Raw genomic sequence first — 27,897 nt, 5'->3', positions numbered from 1 at the left:
GCAGTAAAACTAATATAAGGAGATCATTCACTGGATTAGGTAATTATCTGCAATACTTTCTCACTGTGCTGGTGTCCGTACAACAGTTACAGCTCACAGTTTTTAAAGCAATTCAAAGAAAAGGCGAGGTTTAAAAAAAACACCCAAACCACGGCAAGACTCAAGACTTCTTACAATATGAAAACACTTGGAAAATGGTTTAATGATGTTTACAACAAAAGAGATCTGTACAGTTACAGTAAAGATTATCTTTATATATTAAAAAAAATACAGCAGACAAAAATGTATCTATTCTACCATGTATCCTGATTCACATACTTATATTTCTACACAATCGGTCAGTTCTAAGCTACCATGATGTAGCCATTGTAGAGTCCAGTCAAAAGCTTGTGTTCAGAGTGAGAGGCATTGAAGCCCTGCTCCATAGTGATACTCAGGATACAATAAATGAGCCTCACTATTACAACAGTGGCTTAGAGTTCAGATAAGACACACAGAAATACAATCTACTTTATGACACTGGTGGAAAAAAAGCTTTAGCTGTAGGAAATGTGAATGACCATTTACAGTCCTTGACTGAAGCACTATGTACATTTTCCTATTTTTTTGTTAAAAAGAAAAACAATGGTAACTTGGGCAGTGAAACTGAATCACATACACAGACACACCCAAAAAGTATAAAAATACTATTTGTTTAACCTACTAATAGTAAGACAGTTCTTCAGTTAACTCCATGCTGTGACAGAAAAAGAGCAATACATCCAACAAATCAGAATTTTTAAAATGCCACTTTTTGTTTTTGCTTCTTTTTTTTTTCCTTAAGTATTTCAGAAAAATACCAAAATATACATCTAAGCTTTGGAATTACTGAGGTTAAGACTAATGTCAGAGCTGGGTTCTGTTCCTTAATACACACATTGAAGGGCTTGGAGAGGAAGAGAGAAACAGGACAAGAGACAGTGTCATCTTTGGTATCTGCATGTGTCAAACATTTCATATTTGGATTTTTGCTTTGGGATAGAGCTTGTAGCGTCTGTCGACTTTGCACTCCATATAAAGCTGCTGAGTGAAGTGTCGAAGACCCATTTGGTTAAGAGCGGTGTTGCAGAGACACGGCCCTGGCGGCAAACAGGACAACAATGCATAGTTGCACAGAGAAAATCAAGATGGCGGAAAGAGCAGAGACAAATTGTAAAAGAGAAGTTAAAACAGCACACTGAAATAACGAGACATCAGTACAGAACAAGAAACCTTGGAGAGGTCAGGTGTGTTTTTTTGGTTAGAGACACTCATAGAAACAGATTTGCAATGTTACAACTATAAAGACGAAGGCATTGAGTCCAGAGAGCAGACAGTTCATCCTGAGCAGGTTGCAGCGTGCACAGGATGTCCTTCAGTGTGTACTAACTAACATCACCCAGTCAAAGAGGGGTTAATTTTACAAGTCCCTTGGAGAAGCCTGCCCTCTGTCCTTATCATCTCAGATCCACGAAGGGAGGGTAAGAAAGGAGAGACAGCCGAGTCCATACAATCACTTTGTAAGTCTTTGGTTACCACAGAGAGGTTCAGGGCTAAGGACTGCCAGGGCCACAAAGAAGACATACACACACATACACACCAAATAAGCCCTGCAAGTTACATTCATACAAATGAAGGACATTAAGGAGACGATTGTCAAATCATAAGAATAAACTACAAGGTTAACTAAAAAGACAAAGGTGCAAAATAAATATGGCTATCATATGTATTAACTACATTTAAGGGTAAAACGTAAGAAACAAAATCAATCTCAAGAGTCATACTCTAAAAGTTTGACATGAATAAGTGTATGTGTGTGTAGTGTGTCTCCGTAGCAGCTGCTGGACCCTCGCCCTTTCCACTAAATAGACATCTGCAGGCTCCTCTTTCAGGACAGGGTTTTTTTTTCCATTAGGTTTTTGTTTTGTTTTCTTTGTTTGTTTTTCAAAATAGATTAAAGCAAGTTTTTACTCTGTGTCGAGTTAGAAATGAGGTATACAACAGCTCCTTTTACCCATTCCAGCAAACCAAGCCATCGGGTCCATAACTGCTTTCATCTTTATCCTTTTTCAGCAATGGACTGAAGGCCTACTGCAGCAACCTACAGGCCAGAAACTACACAACTACAGTCGCTCCAAAAAACCAAAATCTCTAATGCAACCACTCATCAGAGCACTTATCTACAGTTAAAACTACATCAGATCTGCTGCAGAAATGCAAAGCCTCATCAGTCGTATCCGGCTCTGGAACACCACTCAATCCAATCACAGGTTAAAAAGCATTAAGCCGAGTGGTCACCATTGCCTCAATCAGTCAGAAAAGCTTTCAGAAATTTTGGACATCAAGGTTGTTAATATTTCTTATTTGTTTCCCAACTGATCATTAGTTAGAAGTCTTACTTCCAATCAAATTCGGAGAAATATTTTCCCTACAGGATGACCTCTGAAAGCGAATGCACAGCTACCAAGAACTAGGACAACCCCGTTCACCCTCACAACAGCTGGAGTTGGGTTATTAGTAAAGCTTTTTGCAACAGGTTTCCAACCTGCACAAATCACAAAAAAAAAACAGGTAGCAACATTTTGTATGATCAAACGTCTTTTAAAAAAAAACAATAAAAGTCCAATACTCACAGCGTTATTTCAGCGATCAATGTGAAATTTAGACATAACATGCGGGAATGCATCCCTTCACTCACTCAAACACAAACACACACAAATATACACTCACCAACCGACATACTATGGTTTGCTACGAAGCGTCAATCTTCTAAAATAATAGTAAGGCATAAATGATAAGTTAATTTTGTTAAAGAAAGCCAGTGATGTTGCGCCCTCATGCTATACAAAAAATATAAAACGAAAAATAAAAGTAAATAAATTGAAATGATTGTTTTAAAACAACATAGCAAATCAAGTCAATACAAATAAACAGAGAGTTAAGATCGGGTGCTTTTTGGGTCCATTTCCCAGGCAACAGTAGAAGCTGGGAGCACCATGGCAAGCCCCCTGTATTTAACTGTGGAGGGAGTAAATGACAGCTAGTTCCACATTCAAAGGGTGTGGTGTTACATTTTTGGTCTTGAAAGTTTTCAGTTTCAGTTCAATTGCTATCATAAAAAGTAAGTAAGGTATTATTTTTTTCTTTTTTGGTTGGTTGGTTGTTTTTTTTCGTGAATAAGCATGACAAAACACTACATTCAATCTTTATATTAGTTGAATTATAAAATATGAGTATAATACATATGCATATTTATATATCTATATATAGAATTTAGGGAAACAGTTCTTTCTCTAATTATTTAAGTCGTTCCTCGGATAAATATTTCAGAAACTTCCCACGCGTCCCGGCACCACACCACTGCACTAAAACAACGGCGATACATAACCATACATAAAACTACAAGTCCCATAAGGCCATGTGGCAGCCTCAGGACAGAACCAGCGGAGTGAGCAGCAACAAGCCACAAAGACAAAGGCTTTTTCACTTTGGCAAGTAGGACAAAAAAATAAAAAATAAAACTGGAGGTACCCTATTAGTAGTAGTACTTGAAACAGCAGTAGTAGTTAGATTTAACATTGTTTTTTTCTGTTCTTTGATATAGTATTGAAATTTTTAAAAGGACAATTTCTTGTCTGTTGGTGCCATTTTGCTTAAAGCAAACCTTCCATTTAAGTGCTGATGAGGTAATAAAAAAAACAAAAAAAAAAAACATGCAAGGTTGAATTGGATGGAAACCAGCGGAAAACATTTGACGATAATCCTCAGGCCCGTCTAAATGGGGCCGAGTCAAAAGAATGGAGCTAGGATGAAATTCAAAATGCCAGTGAGCTTTCGAGATACATGATATATGTATTTAGAGTTAATTTACACGTGACCTGATGTCTGGCTGACAGAGTGCACCCTCTAATTAGACATTCTCTGGAAAAGCATGTATCATTACCGAGCTGAAAGACCAAAATCAAGGCTCAACCAGGAACAGTCTACATACAAAAAAAAAAATTAAAATAAATTAAGAATTAAAAGAATAGATTAATCCTGACTGCATATTAACTCGATCCATGCAACAAGTGGTTTTGGTATACCACACTATGTACCGTTAAAGCTTTATTTTGTTTGCGTGTACCAGTGCTGTGCCAGGTTTAGAGGACAGTCAAAGAGTGGAGTGGTTTGGGATTTTTCCACAGTCCACACAGTCATATACACTACAGGGGCAAGAGCGTAAAAGCTAATGCCGCAAGTGGATTCCAGTGAAACCTACTGAGGATGAGATCTGATCTAGGAGCCTCTAGGACTACAATTTGATGACTCAAATATAGAGCATTGCAAAAAGAGAAATACTCGGCACTTGGAGGCCTTTACCTATGCTATTGAACATTAAATACTTAAAAAAAAAAAAAAAAACAATAAAACAAAACAAAAAAAGATGTGAGCACGGCACACACTGTTTTACATTTTAAAGCTAAAGACAACTCATTTAAGTATGTTCATTATGAGTTGTAGGAGTTTGGTAAAGAACAGAAATAAGACATGAGGAAGCTTGTCAGTAGTGTAGAGTGGTGATAGTGTGGCCAGCGTTTCGCTGATCCCCACAGGCACAGCAGCTAGCAAGAAAACGACTTTGGTTCAAGCTTTACATCATGGCTGAATTACATTGGTAAGGGGAGAATAACAGATCAGTCTGCTAAAGCTCCTAAATATTGACCCAAACCTGCCTAGATAGTGGATATTTCAATCTAAGGAACAAAAACACTGGCATCGTAGAAGCGCACAGAAAACAAGAACCTGTAAGACAAAAAGCACCTTGTTTCCATCCGCACACAGCGCATCTATGAAATATATTAACTTTATTAGGGAGGGGGAGAGAGAGAGAGTGAGAGAGAGAGAGAGAGAGAGAGAGAGAGAGAGAGAGAAAGGGCGCCTGCTTCAGCCCTACCCCCACTCACCTCTCACTCACAAAGACTTCTCAGCAATAACCTGGAGGGGGTCAGGTTACTTTGGGGTGTTTTTTTGTGTTTTTTTTTTTTTTTTTTTTTGCTGCAGTACATGGACCTGACCACCTCCACCTCTTTCAAACCTCCACCCTCCCTATCCACTCGGGTTATTTGGTTAGCTGCACAAACAAGACAGAGCAGAGCGGGGGGGAAGCCATCTCAACCAAAATAAAAAATAGTTTTGTCTTTGGAAATGATCTTCAAAATATTGCATTATAATATTTCCTGTGGTTTACCAAGAGCTTCCACTTATAAATATTTAAACTTACCCTACGCTACAATGGTAATATACAGCAACATGTTTTAACAAATATTTTTGGTATATCATAAAGAGAGGCCAGCCAAAAACCTTAAAAAAAAGACCTCTTACTCAGAATATGACGTTTTTTTCCCCCCTAAACACCAGGCAGACCACAGTTCTCAAATCCAGTTTTTTTTTTTTTTTGGTACAGGTACTGTGCACAAGTAGAAAAGCAAACACCTTAAAACTCTCCTGGACAGAGGACAACCAGGCCTTCCTCCCCTGGGCCAAGTTGCTTCTTGAAATGTTACAGTTGCCACCAGACATTTGGTGGCATCCTCCAATATGACCTAATCCATGAAAACACTTACGCACACACACACACACACACAAAAGCAAACTCCTATAACCCCACCGTGACACTACACAGACAGCACACCCTGTGATGGGAAGACCTTAAGAGGCTGACGGACTTTGGGACAAATACAGGTCACAGTCTAGGCATCAAATGGTTATGCCACTAAGCAGAAGCATAACAGTTTCAGGAGCTCTCAGTGCACCATCTCCACAATCATTCTAAGTGACTGAGGTCTACATTGCCTACTATTGCAGCCCAAGACCTGTCACCTTTGTAATGACTGCTCATGCAATCATTTAAAGCTATTTATCCTATGTAAATAAGCCCATCTCGGGGTCCACACTTCAGACCCATACTAGAAAGCGTTTAAAAACCTTTGCTACCAAGTACTGAGAATTTCTTCTGTTAAATCAGTGTTTCAGTGACCATACAAACGATTCCTTAAAAGCAATGAAACCGTATCACAGCCACTTATTACTCCTTTAAAGCCTTGTAACCACATGTGAGAAATATATAGGACTAAAGCTGCATCAGATTAAAAAAACAAAAGAAAAAAAAAACATAAGCCAAAAGAAAAAAAAAAGATTGATATGAAGGTACCAAAGGCCAGAAAAGCAGCACCTCTGACAAAAATATTTTAAATCAAAAGGTGTCTTTAAAGTTCCTCAGTAATAATGATCACAGTAAAGGCTAAAAATGCTATCAATAAGGAGTAATTCAACAGTTAAATAAACAATAAAGTAATGCGTTTTTGGTTAGGAGTGTTTTAGGATCAAATAACACGACATAAATGTGAAACGCAGAGTTAAAGTGAGTTAAATTCAATCAAATAAAACGTCTTTGCATTACCAATTGAGCAAGCGTGCAGCCCAGAGACAGTTCAGTTTGGCCATCTTAATGCTAGGCTCTCTTGTAACGCCAACATTCAGTTTGTTGCTGAAAAATCAAAGCAGGCAACAAGGTCAAAAAAGAACATCTAAAATAAAGATGAAGGTATGAAAAAGAAAGCAAAAATATTAACATAATATAAAACTTCATTTTAGTAAGTTTCTTTTTGGTGGTAGCACAGGGATTAAATAATGATTGATGAGAAGGAAAAGGAGGAGGAGGAAGAGGAGGACCAAAGATGGTTGGGGCTTTCACTGGGCCTTGGAGGCGGTGCTGATGGTGGAGGCGGGCACTGTCGCAGAGGTGACAGCATTGTGGTCTGCAGCGACATGCAGATTGAGGGCCCCAGCAGCCCCTGCAGCTCCCCCGGCAGACACCAGGCTCACCGGGTTGCTGGTGAGCAGAGACAGGTTCTGCGGGTTAAGGAAGAGAGGCGCCGTCACCAGGTTCGGGGTGCTGCCAGCATTGGCGTTGGCAAAAAGCAAGTTCCCACTGCCATCCAGAGAGGTGATAGGCAGAGTCCCGCTTGAAGCCAGAGCTACAGAGGACACAAAGTCAACAGAATTATCTCACTAAATAGAGGAATCCTTTTATATTGAGATCATACTAAATGTGCCAAATGGCAAGAATACTGCAATGAAAAGTATTTCAGCTTTACTGACATTTTACAAAAAGCACATTTCTGGGATTCACAGTACCGGAGAACACCAACATTGCACCAATATTAGCCACTCACTTGCAGTAAATTTACTACTATAAATTTCATAATGCATCAAAACAGTATCCTTTGTCCAAAAATGGTGATCTAAATGTGATGTAGGGTGATAATAAAATGACAGGTGTACTTGCCATTCCACACACCTTGGATAGTGGCCAGAGTACTGTTGCTCATCAGTGCTGGACTCAACGCACTGCCCAGACCACCAGGAGCCAGACTCAGCAGAGCCCCACTTATCAGCGCACACACACACACACACACACAGTGAGAGAAAGAGAAAAACTTTTTAATCACTCTGAAACTTTAGAATCATTCTGTATTAGATATAAATAGTACATTAAAATACAGCAAGTATGTTAACTAACTTCTATTAAGTAATAAAAGACAAATGAATTAGTGGATAAAAGCAAACTCAACAGTTTACAAATAAAATAAAATAAAATATTGACAGCAAAAGAAGCATTCATAGGACTACTTACCCAGGAGTGAATTGTGAGGAGGCCATGAGGCCTGGGGTGAGGCCTGCAGCTGCAGCCATGGCGGCAATGCTGGCACTGGTAGGCAGCTGTGCAGCTCCCTGCAGTGCGGCAGACAGGCTAGAGGCAGCAACCATTACCTGGCCTGGGCCTAGTGTGCTCACTGGTGTGGTGGGTGCCTGGGTAACAGTGCTTGCTGGCTCCTGAGTCACCACCGACTCAGACGACATGGCCTGTGGAGTACTGGGGGAGGGGCTGATGGAGGGCGATGACGTTGCTGTGGTCACAGCAGGCACCGTGGAGATGGCGGATGCAGTCTTAGTAGTTGCCGAGCCCACAGTGGTGCCTGAAAGGAGGACAATACAATGAGCCAGTTATCCTGATTACACCAAATATGGGTCCAAGATGAAAAGGATATTTAAAAGAACAAAAAAAGTATAAAAGTCTGAAATATTTGCCACATTTATAAAAGAAATTAAAAATAAGCTAGAAATATCATGTAGTATTTGTGATTTTTTTCTTTTATAAAATATCCAGCCTTTGGAAACAAAATGTCTGTGAAAAACATGTCTGTGTGTCATAAACCTTAAAGCAAAGTTCTTTAGCTATCACTAATGCTTGAGTGAAGCTTACCAGTGAGTCCAATGCTGGAGATGCTCGTGCTGGTGAGAGGCAGAACAGGATTTACAGTCAGTGTAGTCGAGGTGCTACTGGTCACAAGACTGGCTGTGCTAGGTGCCTATAGAAAGGAAAAGTAAAAAGGAGACTTAAGAATGTCTATAGAGCCAATTGTCAGTTCTTTAAAACAACTTTTCATAGTGCATCAATCAAATATATGGATTTTTTAAATATGCAAGCCTTTTCAATTCAGCGCACCAGGGGTGTGGAGGGGGAGAAGATTGCTTTAATGGGGGTGCTGGCAGCACTGCCGCTGCTGGGCGGGTTGATCCTCTTCTCCTTCTGCCGGCGGTTGCAGAACCATACACGGATCACCTCCTTCTCCATGTTCAGCTGGTCAGCGATCATGGTGATCTCCTCAGAGGTAGGTTTTTGGTTCTGCTTAAAGACGACAGAGGATGCCCTTTCAGCATGAGATAGTCAACGGAACTTGAATACTTTTCCCAACATGAGGACTAAAGTACAACTATATAGTACCACAAACTCAAAAATAACACTATGTAACAAATTTTTACTTTTTTCTTGCTCCTGGGAAAGAAGTATTATTTCCCCATTCTTTATAACCCAAATAAAGAGAAAAAACCCTCTTAGCCATGAAAGTTTGGGTTAGTTTTGGGCAGTTTTTTTAGTAAAATGGGCTAATTTTGAGGTTTTCGTTCTCTTAAAAGCCCAAACCCAAACTTCAAGGGGCTTAATGGCTATTTTATATCATTTTCCATCAAGAGTAATTGTCAAATGTCATTCACTACCCAGTAACAGGACCAGTTTAGATATTCAGATAGGTAATACTCCTCACCTCTAGAAAGCTCTTTTCTAAGGCCACTCTGATGTTGGTCTCGATGCTGGTCCTCTTCTTCCGACGGCGGTTAAGGCCCTCCATGCCCAGCCCAGGGGAGCCAATAGAGCTGGGGCTGGACAGGCCTTGGTCTGAAGTCTGGTTCTCTGCACACACAACACGTACAAACACACACAGCCTGATATAAGTACCTGAGGGTACTGTGGGCTTGCGTTTGTTACATAAATAGTTACAAAATGCTGTGGTACATACACCAGTAATCAGTTACATTTAAGCAAAATAACAGGATTATAAAAATTGCACCCATTAGTTTAACTTGAACATGCATTGACTACAAAGTAACTGTTCTCTACTTGGGTACAGGCCTGAGCTATGACAGGACTCTGCTCTATATACTAGACATCCAGAGGAAAAGAAAGGCCAGAGTAGAGAAATACCTGCATCATTTAGCCACTTCTCCAACAGAGGCTTCAGCTTGCACATGTTTTTAAAGCTCAGGTTCAAGGCCTCAAAGCGAGAAATGGTGGTTTGGCTGAAGTCATTTCCATATAGCTTTCCCATAGCAAGGCCGACATCCCCCTTTCACACAGAGACAAACAGATTAAAAGAGAAATTGCTAGATATGTGGCATGAAAATCTAGTACACAATGTGACCTCAGTGACAGGCTACATGTAACTAAACAGTTAATCCTACAGACAACCCTGGTTTACCTGAGTGAAGCCCAGTTTGATCCTCCTCTGTTTGAAGGTCTTGGCAAACTGCTCTAGTTCCTCCAAGTCACTGGGTTCCTCCAGACTGGGCGTTTCCATGCGCTTTGGTGTCGTCTGGTTGTGAGGGAGGGTCTGGATGGGGGTAGCTGCTATCGTGCGGGTCGGTGTTGCTGGCTGTACAGCATGTTAAGTGGAGATAAAAAAGGTATATTTTACTATATGGCAAGAGGTACACACAGGAAATAAGACAGGAAATTCTCACTAACGTGCTTGCGTTTTTCAGGGTTTGGGGTTTTCTGACCTGTGTGGCAAGAGTGATGCTTGGCTGACTCTGCAGGAGGTTGGCTTGACTTTGAGGTAGTTGAGTTAGAAGATTCTGGGCTTGCAAGAGGCCTGTTAAAAATAATAATTAAAGAAAGCAGAAAGTAGGCTGGGTCAATACAAGGGATTAAAACGGATGGATTACTCACTCTGTTGGCCCTGTGGCGTCTGTGAGATGATGAACTGCGCTGGCTGCAGCTGGGCGGCAATTGGATGACCTGGCTGGACCAGTACAAACTGCTGCAAGTTGAGGTTCTGCTGCTGCTGCAGCTGCTGCAACTGCTGCGACACACACACAGAAAAAAGGAGAAAAAAAACAAAGTACTCACTCACTAGGATCAATGCCAGGGTTCAGTGCAAAGAATAAAGTTTTCAAACTTTACATACTTTCCAAGCATTACATAGCTGAAAAAAATGCATGCCAATAATCTGTAATTCAGTGACAGCTGGTAATGATATTAGATAAAATGGATAAAATCTAACATTTATTTATGGATTGGTAATGAAATTAATTCACTGATGTCTCACTATTGGCACAAAAAGATTAGGGAAAGTATTACACAGACACATAAATGCAGATATGTGCAGGGAAGTAGTTACAATAATGCCATGCTGGTATTGTTACATCCTCGACTGTAGCTGTATATACAGGGTCATGGGTACACAAGGTTCATTGATGTGCATGGGGAGTGAAGGCTAGTCCGTTTCCATAGAAGCGCTTCTGTAGCACAAATTGCTGAAAAACTTAATGCTGGCTATGATGGAACACACAGTACATCGCAGTTTTGTTGCATATTGGGCTGCATAGCTGCATAACCAGTCAGAGTGCCCATGCAGAATTTCCAGGTCCAAAGGCTACTACAATGGGCATGTGAGCATCAGAACTGGACCATGAAGCTCTGGAAGAAGGTGGCTTGGTCTGATGAATCATGCTTTCATTTATATCATGTGGACAGTCAGGTGCATGAGGAACCTGGGGAAGGGATGACACCAGGATGCACTATGGGAAGATGGCCAGCCAGCAAAGGTAATGTGATGCACCGGGCAATGTTCTGCTGGGAAATTCAGTCCTGGCATTTATGTGGATGTTACTTTGTCGCGTACCACCTACCTAAACATTGTTGCAGACCAAGTACACCTCTTCATGGCAACAGTATTCCCTAATGTCAGTGGCCTCATTCAGCAGGATAATGCTCCCGCCACAATGCAAAAATTGTTGCAGGAATGGTTTTAGGAACATGACATATAGTTCAAAGTGTTGACATGACCTCCAAATCCCCCAGATCTCAATCTGATTGCGCTGCTGAGGGCTGTGTTGAACAAACAAGTCTGCTCCATAAAAGCCTCACGTCACAACGTACAGGACTTAAAGAATCTGCTGCTAATGTCAAGGTGCCAGACATCACAGCAGATCTTCAGAAGTCTTTTGGAGTCCATGCCTCGATGTGTCAGAGCTGTTTTGGTGGCACAAGGGATGGCAGATGGTTTTAATGTTATGGCTCATCAGTGTACTCATCTTACATGACTTCCCAATCACAATAAAAATGTGTCAGGGAAGAATGCTGAAAAACATCAGTGCCGATGTACAAGAACTTCACTCTGTATAATCACCACATGCTGTGTTTAATCTACAGTCTGGGTTAGAAAGAAATCAGTCCCAGATTTACTTCATCATACCATTGTGTATTCTTCCTTCAACCAGTGGTGCTGCAATTGTGCTTGGCTCCATAAAAGTCCAAAATAGTCCACTGGATGATATTTGTTAACAGCCCATAACTTGATGTGAATACCAAAAATTAAACTTAGTACCGAGATCCATTCATTTTGAAAGACTAGGGGTTTTGCCCTGCTGACCCATTTGTAATATCTGCCACTTGTGTACTGTAAATGTCCCAAACCAGTCTTCATACACCCCTCACAGGCTTCCAGCATATGTGTGGCGGGTTTTCAGAGTGTTCAAAATTGCTTAGTTGGTGTATTTTGCAAGCTGGTATCATGCACCATCTAGGTTTTGCTAAGCAGTTTGACAAACACTGATCAATATTTACTAGACATTTCACCATGGCTTGCTATCTATTATACACATACACCTAAGAAACATTAATTAAGTAATATTTTGAAGACAAATAACAGTAGTGTTGTTCTTGTATTGTTCTTACAGGTGTGATCTGAATGGGCTGAGAAAGGGGGATCTGTGTGATCGGCGTGGCAGCGGAGGCAGAGATACTCGCTCCTGTGGTGCTGCTCTGCTGGTTGGCCGAGTGCTGCTGCACAGCTGCAGCCAAAAGCTGCGCCTGAGCCTGCTGCAGCAACAACTGCTGTTGCGCTGGAGTCAGAGTCAACTAGTGTGAGAGACGGAGACAGACAGAGAGACAAAGAGGAGGATGAGACAAATCAGTTCAACTACTATACAACACTATATTTAAAAGGTACAATCAGTGATTTTAGCAGACATTAGCTTGTGCTTTTGAAACAAAAAGCTAAAGCACTTAAATGTCAGTGAATAAGTGAACTTTCTGAACTGACAGGGTAGTAGTTTACAGAGCTTAGGGCACCACTGAAAACTTTTAAGACTAACATCAGGAGAAGTTCATTAAGGTTACCAAAATCTATTTGAAATAAATATATAAATAAATAAATAAATAAATAACTGACTCCACCTTTAAAGCCAATAATGTACTTATTTGGCAGGATGAAGGATGATGACCGTCTATAATGCTTAAGTCTCAAACAAAACATGCTTGATGCCAAACATGCACTCCCTCACACACTCACAAACATGTGCTTGTATCAATGAAATAAACATGGTGATCAAGTGAGAATTAATGCATCGATCAGTGCATTGGTAAAGAAATTAAGGTACCAAATAACCAAATACATGATAACGCCTGTATGTTGCACACTAGACATGGTATGGTTCACTGTATTATTAAACATTGTATTATTCATACAGGAATTAAAATTGTGGGTAGATATTAAATGCTGTACAACCGAATGTTCAGATGTTGAACCCTCAAGAATAAGCTGCATCCATATGTATTGTACAAAAAAACAACATGGACTTTGGTATCAGAAATAAAGGGGAAATGATTATGAGTACATCCTTGTATAAACACTAGCTCTGAGGGCAATGTGCCACCTATGCCAACTACTTGGCCCCCTTGCAACATGAGCCGAGTCTGGAGCATTGTACACTACATGCTGGAGGTTAGAACCTCTGCTGAATCCTCTGACTTACACTAAAGATTGAACAGACAATGTGGTCAGAGCTTGTGGCATTTACTTGAACACCGGTAAGAGAGGAGGATGTGAGGTATCACATCCCTTCATTAATGTAGACTAGACTGCATAAAGGGGGTTGAATGTTTGCAACTGAAGTTTTTAGCACGATAATGTGAGGTAAGGGATCTGTTACTGAACAAGTAAAAGTTCCTCATTTACAGCAAAGAAAAAAAATAAAGCAATCAGGAAAAAAGAGAGATTAGAGAAAGTGAAGAGAAATTAGCCATAAGAGTGTTAGCATAGACTAAATTTTTCACAACAGCTCTGCTTAATGATGATAAAAATACACTGCAGCCCTCTGAGACTTAAAGGGAAAGGGAGGTGGGGTATGTTAATTAAAGAAACGGTTATGCAGTGCATGCAAATTCTGCACTGATTTGCATATTCACCGCCATCTGTTTCCGAGCAACTGCAGAGCAGCTAATTAGCATATAGGCACAATTAATTTCCCTTGTAAAAAGGAGATAAAATCTTTTTTTCCCCTCACTGGCATGTCTGTGTATCACCAATTTTGCATTTTCAACAAATCCAACATAATGTTCTTCAACACTCATCACCAAATAACTCCTATACATGCCCACAACCACACACATATATATTGACATCTGAAGATCATATTAAATCTGCAGGCAGGGAATTTACAGCAGTCATTCACGTGTATGATAATAACAGAGTCGGAATGAAAGCTGTTAAGCCACTCAGACAGGATGCATCATGTCAACAGAGAACAATGACCCTGGGGACATCTCGACATTCCTATGGGTTTGTAAGCCTGTGGTCTGATATAAATGCTTCTTTAGTGAGCTTTGGTCAGAGAGAGAGAGAGAGAGAGAGAGAGAGAGAGAGAGAGAGAAGAGAAGAAGAGAAATGAAGAGTGCTAAAGAGTGACAAAGAAAGCAAGCCTGATAAAGAGAGAGAGAGACTTTACCTGTTGGAGCAAGGCTTGTGCTTGTGCATTGGTGATTGCATTTGTTGTTTGCACTGTCTGCCTCTGAAAGTCCAGTCCGTTTGTTTGGGCACCTGGAGAGAAAAACGGGCAGCTGCTGAATAGATCAAAGCCGTAAAATCCCCTTTCAACTGACATGACTTGTGCTCCTTCTCTCTTTCTGGAATCGAAAGGTATTCTGTGATAAATATGCAAAAAGCGTTCACTATGCTTCCTATGTGAGATATGGTCATATTATCACCCCTATTATACGATTTAAATCTTTTACTCTGGCCTCAATGCATAAGAAGGAAAAAATATGTTAAACACAGATTTGCATATAGTAAGTACCGAAGCATGAGAGCTTCTCTCTATAAGGCAAGTAACACAGCCACAATGCCCAAAAAATGCATATATACGAAAGTAGTAAAATATATATAACACATAAATAAATATTAATAATAATACTTATAATTCTTTTATTATATTTATAATTATTATTTCATTAATAATAATTGTTGTTGTTGTTATTATTATTATTTTTTGCTCCAAAAAGGAAAAAAAAGAAAAAAAGTAAACCAAGTGAGCCTTTAAGTAGCCTGGACAGGTAACTCACCTGTGTCTCTGTCCCCACTCTCCATTGCACATTTATTTGTTTCTGACGGATTACTCATTCTAGAATCTGAAAAAAACAGAGACAGGCTTAAACTAAACCTTGTCCTGTACCACCAGCACTGACCTCAATTAAATATACCATGATGTCACCAGAAGTAGGCTAGATATTGGAAAACATCTGCAACCTCTGAACAGAAACCATCATGACAAAACCCTCTGCATTTTAATACAAAAAAATCAACAATGATCTGTATTTAGTTGCCAATTAAACAGCACCATATAGAAACTACAATTAAGTGGTTGAATCATTTAACAAGCATGACCTCGCCAGATTGAAAGTGCAACGGGTGCCCACACACACACACACTTACAATCCCACTCACCAGAAACAGCTGCACCTGTTCTCTCAAGCATGTTCTCCGTAAGCATCCACAACTGTCTCTCACCCCACACAAAAGCAGAATAAAACCCAGAACAGCACACACTTCTCTTTTTGAGATGCTTACAGACCAGTACAACCACCAAAAAAATACCAGCACACAAGTACAGACTACAGCTGTATAATGCACAGCAGAGTAAAGCTAAGCCTACAGAGAAGACTGCTCTTCCTCTACCGATCTCTTTCTCTCACTTATCCCCCCTCGCTCCCTCTCTCACTTACTGCCATGATCGTCACGACAACCAGACTGTGAAAAACTTTTTTTTTTTTCCCCCAGAATATAGAGCAGAAACAAAGAGTACAGCTGGCAGTGCCCATAATGAAGCATAATCAGTATTCAGCTGATTAAAGTCGTATGCAAATTCGCCCCTGCCTCGTTAGCACAGCAACACTTTGAAGTCCTGCAAGCAATTCATTCCACACAGTGCTCTGAAAGCTTTCTGCATAATTTACATTTTTCATAAATATTTATCATCTCATTAGCATATTAATTGGATGGCTTTGGAGGGGAAAAGAAGGGGAAAGAAATAACCTCTACAGCTCAGCACAATAGCTCACTGGAACCCACACAGGTCCAATTACCAGCAGAGAGCTGTGTTTAGAATTGATACATGGCATCTGGAGCTAAAAAATTAAAAGCGCTGAATTTGAATTCAAATTCTACAACATATAGCATGATGCAATTTAATATATTAAAAAATATATATGTATATATATATATTTTTTAAATGTTCTGATCCAAAAGTGGAAAACTACTTTAGGATCCTCAGTCACCGTCATCACAACCCCCTTACAGCTTCAGCACACTCCGCTGATCAAATCCAGCCATTTCTGCAGGTTTAATTCCATCATGGGACACGCACTATGATTAGCATATCCAGATTAACTTCGGCTCTCATTAGTGGTTCTTTTAAAGAAGTTAATTCACTTTTGCAAATTACTTTGCCAGAAGACTAAGTGTATGTTTATTCATGTACTTTATTAAGCAAATTACTGGAGCCCAAAAAGATGCAAGTGCAGAAAGGATGAAATGGTGTACCTGCAAACACTCCAATAACGCTCCGTTCCTGTCTAAAAATCACATGCTTCCCAGCCTACTTCTCATGCATTCTATTTAAACAATACAAATCTGCAAAATACATGTGGCTATTAATGCTGGGCTTGGGTTTAAGGTATAAATTAAGTCCTACAATGCTTTATTTTATCCGGAATACTGACTTCAAAGTAAGCTGAAGTATCCATGCTAAAGCCGGTAAGAAAAACCTTGTTAAAAACAAGCAGAAAATAGCCCTCTCATCTTCCCTGCTTTTACAAGCTGTCAGAGTGCTGATATTATGCAAATATCTTAATTTGCAGAATTTAAAATATGGAATTTTAAATATGGAACTCATTAGTTGTGTTTTATTGGAAGGCAGACTGAATGCCACAAAGCAGATAAACAGTGTTGAGAGTTTCAGTATGAGTAACCATGGACACAGAATATTAATTGCATGCAAATTATCCATTTGAATTAAATTACAGAGACTTTCGAATAGAAAAAGTAGGGTGGGCATAGCCATCATAGCCATCAAGGACATTCAAGACTAATATGCATAAAATAATTAATATTGCAGAGTTTTTGCACTTCACATAGCTCAGTAATAGTGAAGGATGTAAAAGGCAATGTGACATTTGGTAAATGTTTTCCTGGCCTCGTGTAAATCCTAAAGACATTCAAGACTTAAAAAGAAATGTCAAAGGTTACTAAGCTTGTATGACAGTTTTCCAGAGGTCAGAGTTTGGATTGAAAAAAATATTAAAGTAGGGGAATGTTCTCAAACATCTAAAAAAAACACCTCTATCACCTTTACATATAATGCTTTCAAATATTTTTCATGGTCACAAGACTATAAGAAAATACAGAAAAAGCTAAAGCTTGGCCCAAATCACAGGTTTTCAATTCTTCTTAAATCCTATTAAATACAGCTAATAAGAATTACACCAAATTACTGCGTAATTACAAAAACTGGATGATTAACCATTTAGAGTATATTGTTTTTATTATTATTATTATTATAATCATAATAGTACATTCCATTTTGCACCATAAAGTTTTTTTATGTGTCTATCTGAAGAACCCTTGGAAATTATATTTATCATCATACAAAATAAGGTTTCGCTTTTAGAGACACACACACAGATCCATCTTACAACATCCAAGAAATAGTGAGAAGTGTACTGCACTCGCTTTTACAAATTAAGCTACTGTACTAATTGCTATAAGGGATCGTTGGTTAATATTCATTCAAGGATTTGTTTATATATAGGGTTCCAGGTTTTGTGTGTGTGTGTATATATATACACACCAATCAGGCGTAACATTATGAGCATTTATGAACTGACAGGGACACTTATCTCCTCATCATGGCACCTGTTAGTGGGTGGGATATATTAGGCAGCAAGTGAACATTTTGTCCTCAAAGTTGATGTGTTAGAAGCAGGAAAAATGGGCAAGCGTAAGGATTTGAGAGAGTTTGACAAGGGCCAAATTGTGATGGCTAGATGACTGGATCAGAGCATCTCCAAAACTGCAGCTCTTGTGGGGTGTTCCCGGTCTGCAGTGGTCAGTATCTATCAAAAGTGGTCCAAGGAAGGAACAGTGGTGAACCGGTAACAGGGTGATAGGCGGCCGAGGCTCACTGATGCATGTAGGGAGTGAAGGCTGGCCCATGTGATCCGATCTAACAGACGAGCTACTGTTGCTGAAATTGCTGAAGTAGTTAATACTGGTTCTGATAGAAAGGTGTCAGAATACACAGTGCATGATGGGTCAGGGCTGTTTATTATTACACAATATTACGCAGGTGGTCATAATGTTATGCCTGATCAGTATATATACACACATTATATATATATATATATATAATATCAATATAATATAATAATAATATAATATAATATATATCGTGTGTGTTGTATTGCACATTTCTTATCAGCGTTCCAAAATTAGCCTACACACCGCAGCCCCATTAACCCACGTTATGCTATTACCTGCTTTTGCATGCCACTTTTAGCTTGTTAGATTCTGCAGGTGCTTTCCGTTTTGAGATTTGTCTAACAGTTTTGGGATAAAATGCACCTTTTTCAGGCTTTGAGAATATTCAATACCACTTGTTTCGGAAATCCTCCATTGTGCCTTCAAACACTCCCTTTCAGAAAGCTGTGCAAACACCAATCTGCCCAGAAACGTGTTGTAGCATGTTAAAGCCTGAACTGAGCTGTGTAGGAAATAACAGAGTACAGAGAACTGTAAAGTAGCTTCCTCTCGTCTCCTCTGGGCGCATTTTTCCTTTTACATTTTCGTGACACCTCCCAAAATTAGACTTTCTAATGTGGCGCTGTGCTAATGAAGCTGGGCTTTATGCATTCTGTAATGGTAAACAAACGCCTCCCCCCGGCGGACACAAGCGCCCGCTTTAAACCACAGCGATACCGAGAAAATAACCTGTATGGGATTGTATTATTAGTAATATTTATTTCCATTTTTTTTTGTACTGGAAGAAAATAAAACAGCAAGAATCATTCAATACAAGTGTGAAAAACAGCAGTGTATTTTCAGGCTGTGGAAAGGGCTTTAGCCTGGCCTGATTTAAATCAATTCAAAAGCGCTAGCTGGCCTGCTACATATGCAGCAGGGAGAGAGCAGCTGCGCATAATACAAGCCGCTCTCTAGCGTTCATACACAACAGAGCGATTAAAATGTCTCCAGCGAGCCGAAATCGTTGTTTTAGAGAGCACATCTTCCTACTCAATTATTCACGATAACCTAAAACTACGTATTTTTATTTATTTACTATTTCCTTGCCTGTGTGAAGACCATAGATGTTATAAGCTGTAATAAATAAATAATAAAAGCACTGAGAAACATTTGACTGTGTGACTGCTGATCATCAGGCTGTGTTGTTGTTTATATGACTGGTGTGTAACCCGGGATGCTCTTTGTACCACAGTGTTTGTGTGTGTGTCCGCTCTGATAGAATATGCTGAAGAGCGCATTCTCCTCCAGCAGGCCCGCATGAATAACGCACAAGAGGGCTGCACAAAGGCACCAGAATGGACACTAAAAATCACGCTGCGCTAAAGCCATTAGTCACCAAACACAACAGTCTCTATACACACACACACACACTGCCTGACACTTTGACTAAACATACTAACACGCAGCCACCAGATGATTGCGATTGAATGAATATGCAAACCATTCGGCACAGCACCCAAAAAAATACACAAAGCAGCTGAATTAGCATTAGCCTGCTAACGCTCCGGCCAGCTACTTATAACAGTGAAATTATAGGCTACAGTCTCTCTCTCTCTCTCTCTCTCTCTCTCTTTGGTTGACACAGAGTATCTCCTCCGAGTGATGTCGCCGATTACTAATAAAATATGCTAAATGGCGTGTGCACGGCGGCGGTATGAATATGCAGCGCACTAAGCACGGCTCTAATCACACAAAGGGCGCATTTTGGCTTTAATGTAACCGTCGCAGCGCAAAGCCCCGTTTCAGTCTCTCTCTCTCTCCCTCTCTCTCTCTCTCGTCCACACACACATACACACACACACATACACACTGAATTAATCCGCCGATATACTGCGCGAAATAAGCCGCAGCAGATCTCTCAACGGCCTCCGACGCCTTGTTTACGCTCTTCCTTCGTGCTTATCTGGCTTGAGAGAAAGAGTGTTTGAATATGAATATGAATATGTAAAATGCAGTAATGATTACCTGGTCCTGAACTCTCATCTTGACTCGCTGCTCCTCCGTCCGCCATTTTGAATATTTAAGGTGAAATCCCAACCCTACACAAACACAATCCAGTATAGCGCCCCATTCAAGCAGAGCGACTCGCCTCGCATTTGTCACCATATTCAAACACCGCCGGGAATTTCCTCAGCCACACGGTTAATATTTCAGAAAGTTTCAGCTGGCCTCTTTTTCCTTTTGCCAAGATAGACGAAAGGCGTGAAGACTCAGAGCAAATGGCTACTGCAAAAGTTAGACTTACACTCTCTGCTTTCTAAACCCTGCATGGAAGTCATTTATTAGAAATAATCCTCTCACATCAGTATTAATAATAAAAGATTTCATGGAAAATTTTAGGAATTATAATAATTATAAAGAGCCAGGGGTTCTCACACCACGTAAATAAATTAAAAAAAATCCACAGAGTTCAGATATACTTCATGCACATAATCCAGCTATTAGATAGATAGATAGATAGATAGATAGATAGATAGATAGATAGATAAATAGATAGATAGATAGATAGATAGATAGATAGATAGATAGATAGATAGATAGATAGATAGATAGAAAGTACAGGTACATAGCATCTACCAGAAGTGCAAATAGTAGAAATTGTGCAAATGAACGATTGCAGAATAAATATGTAAATCAATAAATCAGGCTATGTCAGTATGTGCATAGAGAAGAATGTGCCAGTTGTATTTACAGCAGATGAAGTGTTAAGTGTAATTACATATTGTGCAAAATGTGTGCATTATGCACTCATGTATGTATTAAACTAATAGGCTCATTATTCATACGTATACAGTAATATTTGCGCACTGTCCTCATTGGTTAAAATATGTCTGATGTACTGGATAAGATGCATGAAGGTGCATTAATAGTGTTTGTGTGTGTGTGTGATGGACTGGCATCTCTTCCAGGTTGTATTTCTATCTTGTACCCAGTGTTCCTGGGACAGGCTCCAGAACCACCCCTAATAAAGTGTGTATGGAGAGTGAGCGAGTGTAATATTTTGCCTATTTATTGTTTGTCCTTCCAGACTATGATTACACATGATCACACATGATTAATTCTTCATGCAGTTGTTTTTATGCAGTTTCTGTAACAGTTTATTTTTCTGAACTAGCTGTTTACAAATGCCATACTTCTTCTTTATTAATTATAAAGTCCTTCTATACAATTATAATACAGTCCTATCTGCATTAAATTGTATGGTAAATGCAACCACAAATCCATTCTTCCATTAGCCTAATTTGTAAACTAAAGACCACATTGCTAAACAGAGATTAAGTCTATTGTTACAAAAAAAAAAAAACCTTCATGGGTTGACAATTCTTGAAGCAAAAGAAATCTTGATGACGCTAAAGCTCTATTGCCATCTGCTGGTTAGACATGGGCATGGCACAATTTACCAAGACTTGGTAAACCCTAACGTTCTCTAACCATGGCCATTGTGAGCTCTCATTGTTTTCACCAACTTCTGGAAAAAATAATAAGAATGAATCTCATAAAATCAACAAATTCCCAACACTCAAATTGATGAAAATGAATAAGTGAAAACTATTATTATGATATCATTACGGTAAAGGCTGTTGATTTTATGTTTTAAGATATTACTACTTTGTGTGATTGTTATGGCTAATTATGAACTAATTGCTTTGTTACTATGAGATTCAACTCCAAAGCAGTTGTGTATTAATACATGCTTACAAACCTGTAATGTTGAATGGTATATAGGACAGTAGAGCTTAGATATGTAAGTTAACTGAAAGTCCAAAGGGTGAAAAAGGTGTGGTTAGTGTGCAGATGGAGTCATTTTAATTAGCACAAATGTTGACCTAGCAGTCATAAGGAAGTGTGCAGACACCAAAACCAGTATCTGTTCCTTTATTTGCTTAAAAATAGAATTCCATCAAATGTAAAAAAATAATAATAAAATAAATAAATAAATAAAAACCTTTGAAAACTCATTGGAATTGATTGGAATAATCACGCAAAATGGATACATGGAATTGTGGAGTTGGCATACTGCTGATGTCAGGTAACATTCTTCTATTCAATTATGATGAATCGTTATTGTTGTTTATCAGGAAAAATACTGTAATTTATTATCATTTTTTAAATTAATTTAGTTAGTTATTCATTATATATTTACTGTTATTGACATAATTTGTAATAATTAAAATTGTAATAATAGAAAGACTTAAATAAAAAAAATAGTAGTAGGTACAATTTTTCAAAATATGTTGTTGTTTTATATATATGTATATGTATATATATATATATATATATATATATATATATATATATATATATATATATATATATACACACAAAACACAGTTAAAGGTTTAAATACAATGTACAGTTTGTGATATATATATATGCACCTTGGTATGTTGGTATACATAGCTCTATAGTTATACTGAGGTATAGCTATTCAGGTAATATTTTTTTCATGCACAGTGTGTCTTGATCATCTTCTAGTCATCTTCTAGTCAGATGGCCATTTCTAACCAACAGCTGAACAGGCACTATTGGTTGTTGGATTGTTTTTTCTACCCAGCAGTGACAAATTAATTCCCCAGCAATGTTGCTGCTCCTGGTACACCCATACACACTGTGAAATACACACTAGCATGCTGGAGGCCGACAAATTGTGTAGCATAATAGATGGGACTCAGGTGACTTATATTTGGAGACATGATTAAATGAGCAATATTTGTAACTAATACTGTACAATATATTGTGAAAATAAGTACATTTAAAAAAAAATGTCAAGTATTTGGGTTTTAAATGAGGCCGTCTTAAATTTTACAGATGCGCTTGTCTGTTTATGTAATAACAACAACCAGTCTAAGGGTAACACTGAATAAAAAGCTTTATAGAAATATAGCCATCAAACTCTTACTTATTAACTTAGTAACCATATTTTGAGCAAAAGTAGATCCTGTTATCTTCTGTTTTGTGTTTATGATCCTTCTGTCTTCTGTTAACAAAACAAAATATAGTAGTGTGTTTTTTTAAACCCAATTTCTGTGGCTCTGCTTACTGAAGATAAATGAATGATTTGCTGTGTGGATTGTGTTTTGTATAGTGATTTCTGCTGCTTTTGGATTGCAAGTTAGTATTCCACAGTCCACATATGAAGTTGCTCGAGGTGATGAAGTGATCATAACATGCAGTTTTCAGCCTAAAAATCCTGTGAACCGACTCATTGTCATCTCATGGACTGGTGAGACTGATGGGTCATTTGATGATGAAGGGGTATGAAACACTATCTTAAGCTTCCTGTTCGTCAACCTTTCTTTTCCTTATATGTATGCAGGGTGACATACATGTGCTTTTCAAATAAGAGAACAACTTGTTCTTTCCTTTTAATACAGATTTCTTTTGGGACCTTCTACTCTGATGATGGCCATGTAGATATCAATGCAATGTATGAAGGCAAAGCCTTTATTGAAACTGATGTGGCTAAAAAAGAGTCAAAGTTATTGCTGAAGCACGTCACTTTGCGAGAGAGCAGACTCATCAAATGTCTTGTCCAGATTCCTGGTGATACAGAGGGACAAACATCAGATTCAACTTCTCTTGTGGTTCTGGGTAAGAATGTCTTAATCATATCTGTAGTCATATATAATAGCTCCTTTTGCTATGAGAGTATGAATGTTTAAATAAAAACCAAATGTTCACTGCACTGTAGTTATGAAGAGGATATATTTCTATGACCTTACCTCATGTGTACTGTGTTGTTTGTTACTGTTTGACAGTTGCACCATCAGATCCTGTCTGTAAGATTAAGGGCACTGCAGAGTATGGACAAAATATCAGCTTGACCTGTGTCTCTGAAGAGGGCTCCCCAGCTCCCACATACCAGTGGCAGAGCTATGATGTCAAAAACGTCCAAAGACCACATCCACCCAAAACAACTGAGAGTAAGTGTGTTTTTCTAAATTCCCCTTTTTAATTTACCACAGCTGTTATATATTTGGGTATTTAAAAGTGTACTCTTTTTTATATATAGTATATAAATTGTTATAACAAGTTGCAGATTTTTTGTGAACAAACAAATTTACCAAGATAAACAATGTCAGATCTTTTTCCACTGGTATTGTGATATAGCAAGCAATACAATTCAAGTGAAAAACAAATAAAAGCATTTTAGGTGTTAAAAAAAAAGAATAGGAAAGAAAAAAACTTGTAATGATCCTGCACAGCTGTTTACAATGGGGTGTATGTCTGTGCTCAGAATTAAACAATCATATCCTCATGTTTTATTTTTACAACACTATTATTACAACAGTCATTATCATGACTGATGATAGGCAGGATATTCTTGACATCTTCTTGCTTTGACTTGGAGGACCGCAAGTTGGAACATCCTCAAAACATTAGATAAACCACTGAAGACTGTGAAGGTTAGAAAATTTGAAAATGGCACACCACAATGACATTACCGAAAAGATAGATAGACAAAAGGACAAGCCGAAAAGTTATCAGGAAGGCAGCCAAGATATCTGTCACCACCATCTCTCATATTCTTCACATCTTTGAGGTATAGGGTAGGTTGGCAAGATGGCCAACAAAAACAAAACCATCCAAGACTGCCTAAATGACCCCAACCATATGGCACATGTGTTATGGCTTGACAAGAGGCAAGTTAGGATTTTTGTGCATAATTCTAAAAGATATATTTGACACCAAAAAAAGACATCTTATCAGCCAAAAAACAAACAAACATGCAATCGAAGAAGCATGGTGATGACATCATTCTACTGTGCTTTTCTTCTGCTGGGACTGGGGCTCTGCTCAAGATAGAGGGAATAATGGATAGCTCCAACTAACAGTCTGTTTTTGCACAAAACCTGCAGGCCTCTGTTAGACAGCTGAAGATGAAGAAAAATGTTACCTTGCAGCATGATAGCAACCCAAAGCCCAAATCCAAGTCAACAAATGAATGGTTTTAGAAGAAGAAGATGAATGTTTTGGAATAGCCCAATCAGAGCCCAGTTCTAAACTAAAAAACAAAAACAAAACAAAACAAAAAAACTGAAGAATGACTTTGTGGGGCAGAATTTCCAGTCTGGACAACTCTGGAGAATTTTTGCAAGGAAGTGTGGAATATGATTGCCAAATTAAGATGTGCTCAGTTGGTGCACCATTAACCAAAGACACTGAGTACTGTATTACAAGCAAAAGATGGGTTAACAAGGTATGCTATATGGCAGAACATACATTATACGGGTGGGCACCCAACCATCTGGTTTATCTGGTTTTTGAACATCCCTTTGCAGTTTTTCAGCAGTCCTTCATCAACATGGCTGTGGGGATTTAGTCATTTTGCCACATTGTTTGAGGAAACTGGCTATAAAGTGCATTAGATGGGGTGTGCAAACTTATGCTGCCAGGTTATTTTATGTTTTTTTTTCTTTTTTTCCCCCATTTCTATTTGGTTTTCACTCAAATTACATTAAAGCTGGAAAAACTTCTGACATTATTTATCTTGCTTCCTTTTCATATACAAGTAAATAAATTAATAAACAAGCTTGCAATTTTAAAAGAGTTGTGTATACTTCTTATATTCACTGTACATGTATAAGACTCTGACAGAATTTCATTTCTTCCAACTCCTTAACAGAGGATGGAGTGCTTTCTCTGTTCAATGTATCCAGGGACACATCAGGTTACTACATTTGCACATCAGCCAATAAGATTCGCTCTGCAAAATGCAACCTCACCTTGTCAGTCATGCCAGGTGAGTGTTCCTGTTTTACTTAACAGAACTGTCCAGAGCTGTATTTTATGTCCAAAGCATGAAAACATTACATTTATTCATTACATTTATCCTTACCATTCGTGTTAATGTCTACCTAATCTTTGCAGCTACAATGAAAATTGGAGCTACAGCAGGTATCATTGGAGGCTGTGTTGCTGGAGTTGCAGTGCTTGTATTAATAATTTACTGCTGCTGCAGAAAGAAGCAGCAGCCAGAGGAATTTGCCATGGAGTAGGTTTTCTTCATAAAAAATCTTATGATCATGAGAATGTAATTTCAAAGTTTTATTCAAACTTGGTCGTTTTTAAAAGGAATAAAATTGTGCCTATCTTTTATTTAGACCTCCAGTGGTAGAATACCATGACAATCCAAAGCAAGAGAAGCAAGAAGATGGTTCTGGAGATATAAGGAAGAATAGTATTGAAGGCAGCATTGACCAGAGAGAGAGATATGAGATGAAGGCTGGAAAGGACAGTGAGAGACATGACGATCGCAGAGACATCCACAACAGAGGTCGTAACGAAGGCCACCGAGAATGTTATGACGACCGCAAACCTTATAACGATGACCAGCAGAATCAGGATGATCGCAGAAGTCAATATGATGACCTCAGAGATCATTATGATGATCGGCAAAATCGCTACGATGGCCATCAAAGAGATCGTTACGATGATCGGCAGGATCGCTTTGATGATCACAGAGATCGCTACAGGGATCGAAAGGATCGCTTTGATGATGGCAGAGATCGCTACAATGATCGACAGTATCACTTTGATGATGACAGAGATCGCTACAATGATCGACAGGATCGCTTCAATGATGACAGAGACCGTTACGATAATCGACAAGAACATTATAGTGGTCAAAGAGATTGTTATGACGATGGCAGAGATCACTATCGCCAGAACCGCTATGATGATGACAGAAGAAGTTTTGATGACCGCAGAGAAGATTATGATGATCGCCAGGGTTGCTATGACAACCAAAGATACCGTTATGGCGATCGCCAGGATCACTATAATGACCCCAGAGATCGCTATGAGCGCCAAGACCAATATACTGATCGTTAGGAAGCCATGAGCATTAAGATTGTCGCTTTTGTGAAAATGACTAGGGAAATTTTATGAAAAATGTAGAGCAGTTACATTCTATTAATTACATTTTTTTTGAATCACTGTACAATATTATGTATCTAATAACATTTCAAAAGTGGACTGTAATTTTATATGGAAAAACTTTTGAGGTAACTTATCTTATATGTATTTTCCATATATTCATGAAGGTGTGATCTTTGGTACTCTCATTTAAATGTTACTGTTGTACCCCTCTATGAAGCACAATATACTGTACAGTCTTCGACTCCACTGATGACATAGTATGCTAATGTTTATACTGGCAGAAAATATGTAAATACAAACAAACAAACAAACAAACAAACAAAACATAGTCCCAGTTAAATAAGTGTATATTTTACGTCATAATTAGCAACAATTATGTTAACAAAAACTGAAAAGAACTGTGCAGCACTGCTTATCAAATTGTAAGTGTAATTAAAAAAGTGGTTTTACGTATATTATTTGAATGGATTATTACATAGATTATTTGAATGGATTATTACATAGATTATTTGAATGGATTATTACATAGATTATTTGAATGGATTATTACATAGATTATCTGAATGGATCAGCCTAATGAGAACACATTCTGATTTTATTTTCCTCTTGTTGGATGCTCTTATTTTCGAAGATGGGTAGTGTACTTAACGCGATGCTCGGTTTTTGTCTCCCATACGTCTCCCATATTCAGCTTGTTAAATTAATAAAATGTAAGACTGTTCAAAGTGTGCATCAAGCATATTTAATTTGGCAATTT

General features: G+C 38.6%; 2 protein-coding genes across 13 annotated transcripts; one reads left to right on the top strand and one right to left on the bottom strand.

The window, feature by feature from the left end:
* Window positions 1–182: 182 nt before the first annotated feature.
* Window positions 183–20,374, bottom strand: pou2f1b (POU class 2 homeobox 1b). 12 transcript variants are annotated; one of them, XM_058392316.1, is made up of 14 exons: window positions 20,223–20,374; window positions 15,023–15,088; window positions 14,410–14,501; window positions 12,359–12,541; window positions 10,349–10,478; window positions 10,180–10,271; window positions 9,879–10,052; window positions 9,605–9,746; window positions 9,168–9,313; window positions 8,570–8,752; window positions 8,327–8,432; window positions 7,697–8,039; window positions 7,349–7,449; window positions 183–7,037 (listed from the first exon to the last, which is right to left on the bottom strand). In XM_058392316.1, exons 1-14 carry the CDS (start codon window positions 20,266–20,268, stop codon window positions 6,751–6,753), a joined length of 2,091 nt encoding a protein of 696 aa, XP_058248299.1. In that variant the 5' UTR covers window positions 20,269–20,374; the 3' UTR covers window positions 183–6,750. The 12 variants fall into 12 exon arrangements, with proteins under 12 accessions (XP_058248299.1, XP_058248296.1, XP_058248297.1 ...); XM_058392313.1 differs by having other exon boundaries at window positions 9,168–9,323; window positions 9,606–9,746; window positions 20,223–20,373; XM_058392314.1 differs by having other exon boundaries at window positions 10,349–10,481; window positions 20,223–20,372.
* A 1,735-nt stretch (window positions 20,375–22,109) lies between these two features.
* On the top strand, window positions 22,110–27,819 carry gpa33b (glycoprotein A33 (transmembrane), paralog b). Its single transcript, XM_058392857.1, has 7 exons — window positions 22,110–22,287; window positions 23,344–23,513; window positions 23,633–23,849; window positions 24,017–24,181; window positions 25,885–26,001; window positions 26,130–26,253; window positions 26,363–27,819. Exons 1-7 carry the CDS (start codon window positions 22,245–22,247, stop codon window positions 27,090–27,092), a joined length of 1,566 nt encoding a protein of 521 aa, XP_058248840.1. The 5' UTR covers window positions 22,110–22,244; the 3' UTR covers window positions 27,093–27,819.
* The last annotated feature ends 78 nt before the right edge of the window (window positions 27,820–27,897 follow it).

Source organism: Hemibagrus wyckioides, linkage group LG06, assembly GCF_019097595.1.
Source record: "Hemibagrus wyckioides isolate EC202008001 linkage group LG06, SWU_Hwy_1.0, whole genome shotgun sequence".
Taxonomy (NCBI): Eukaryota; Metazoa; Chordata; class Actinopteri; order Siluriformes; family Bagridae; genus Hemibagrus; species Hemibagrus wyckioides.
This window is presented reverse-complemented; position numbering and strand designations above follow the sequence as displayed.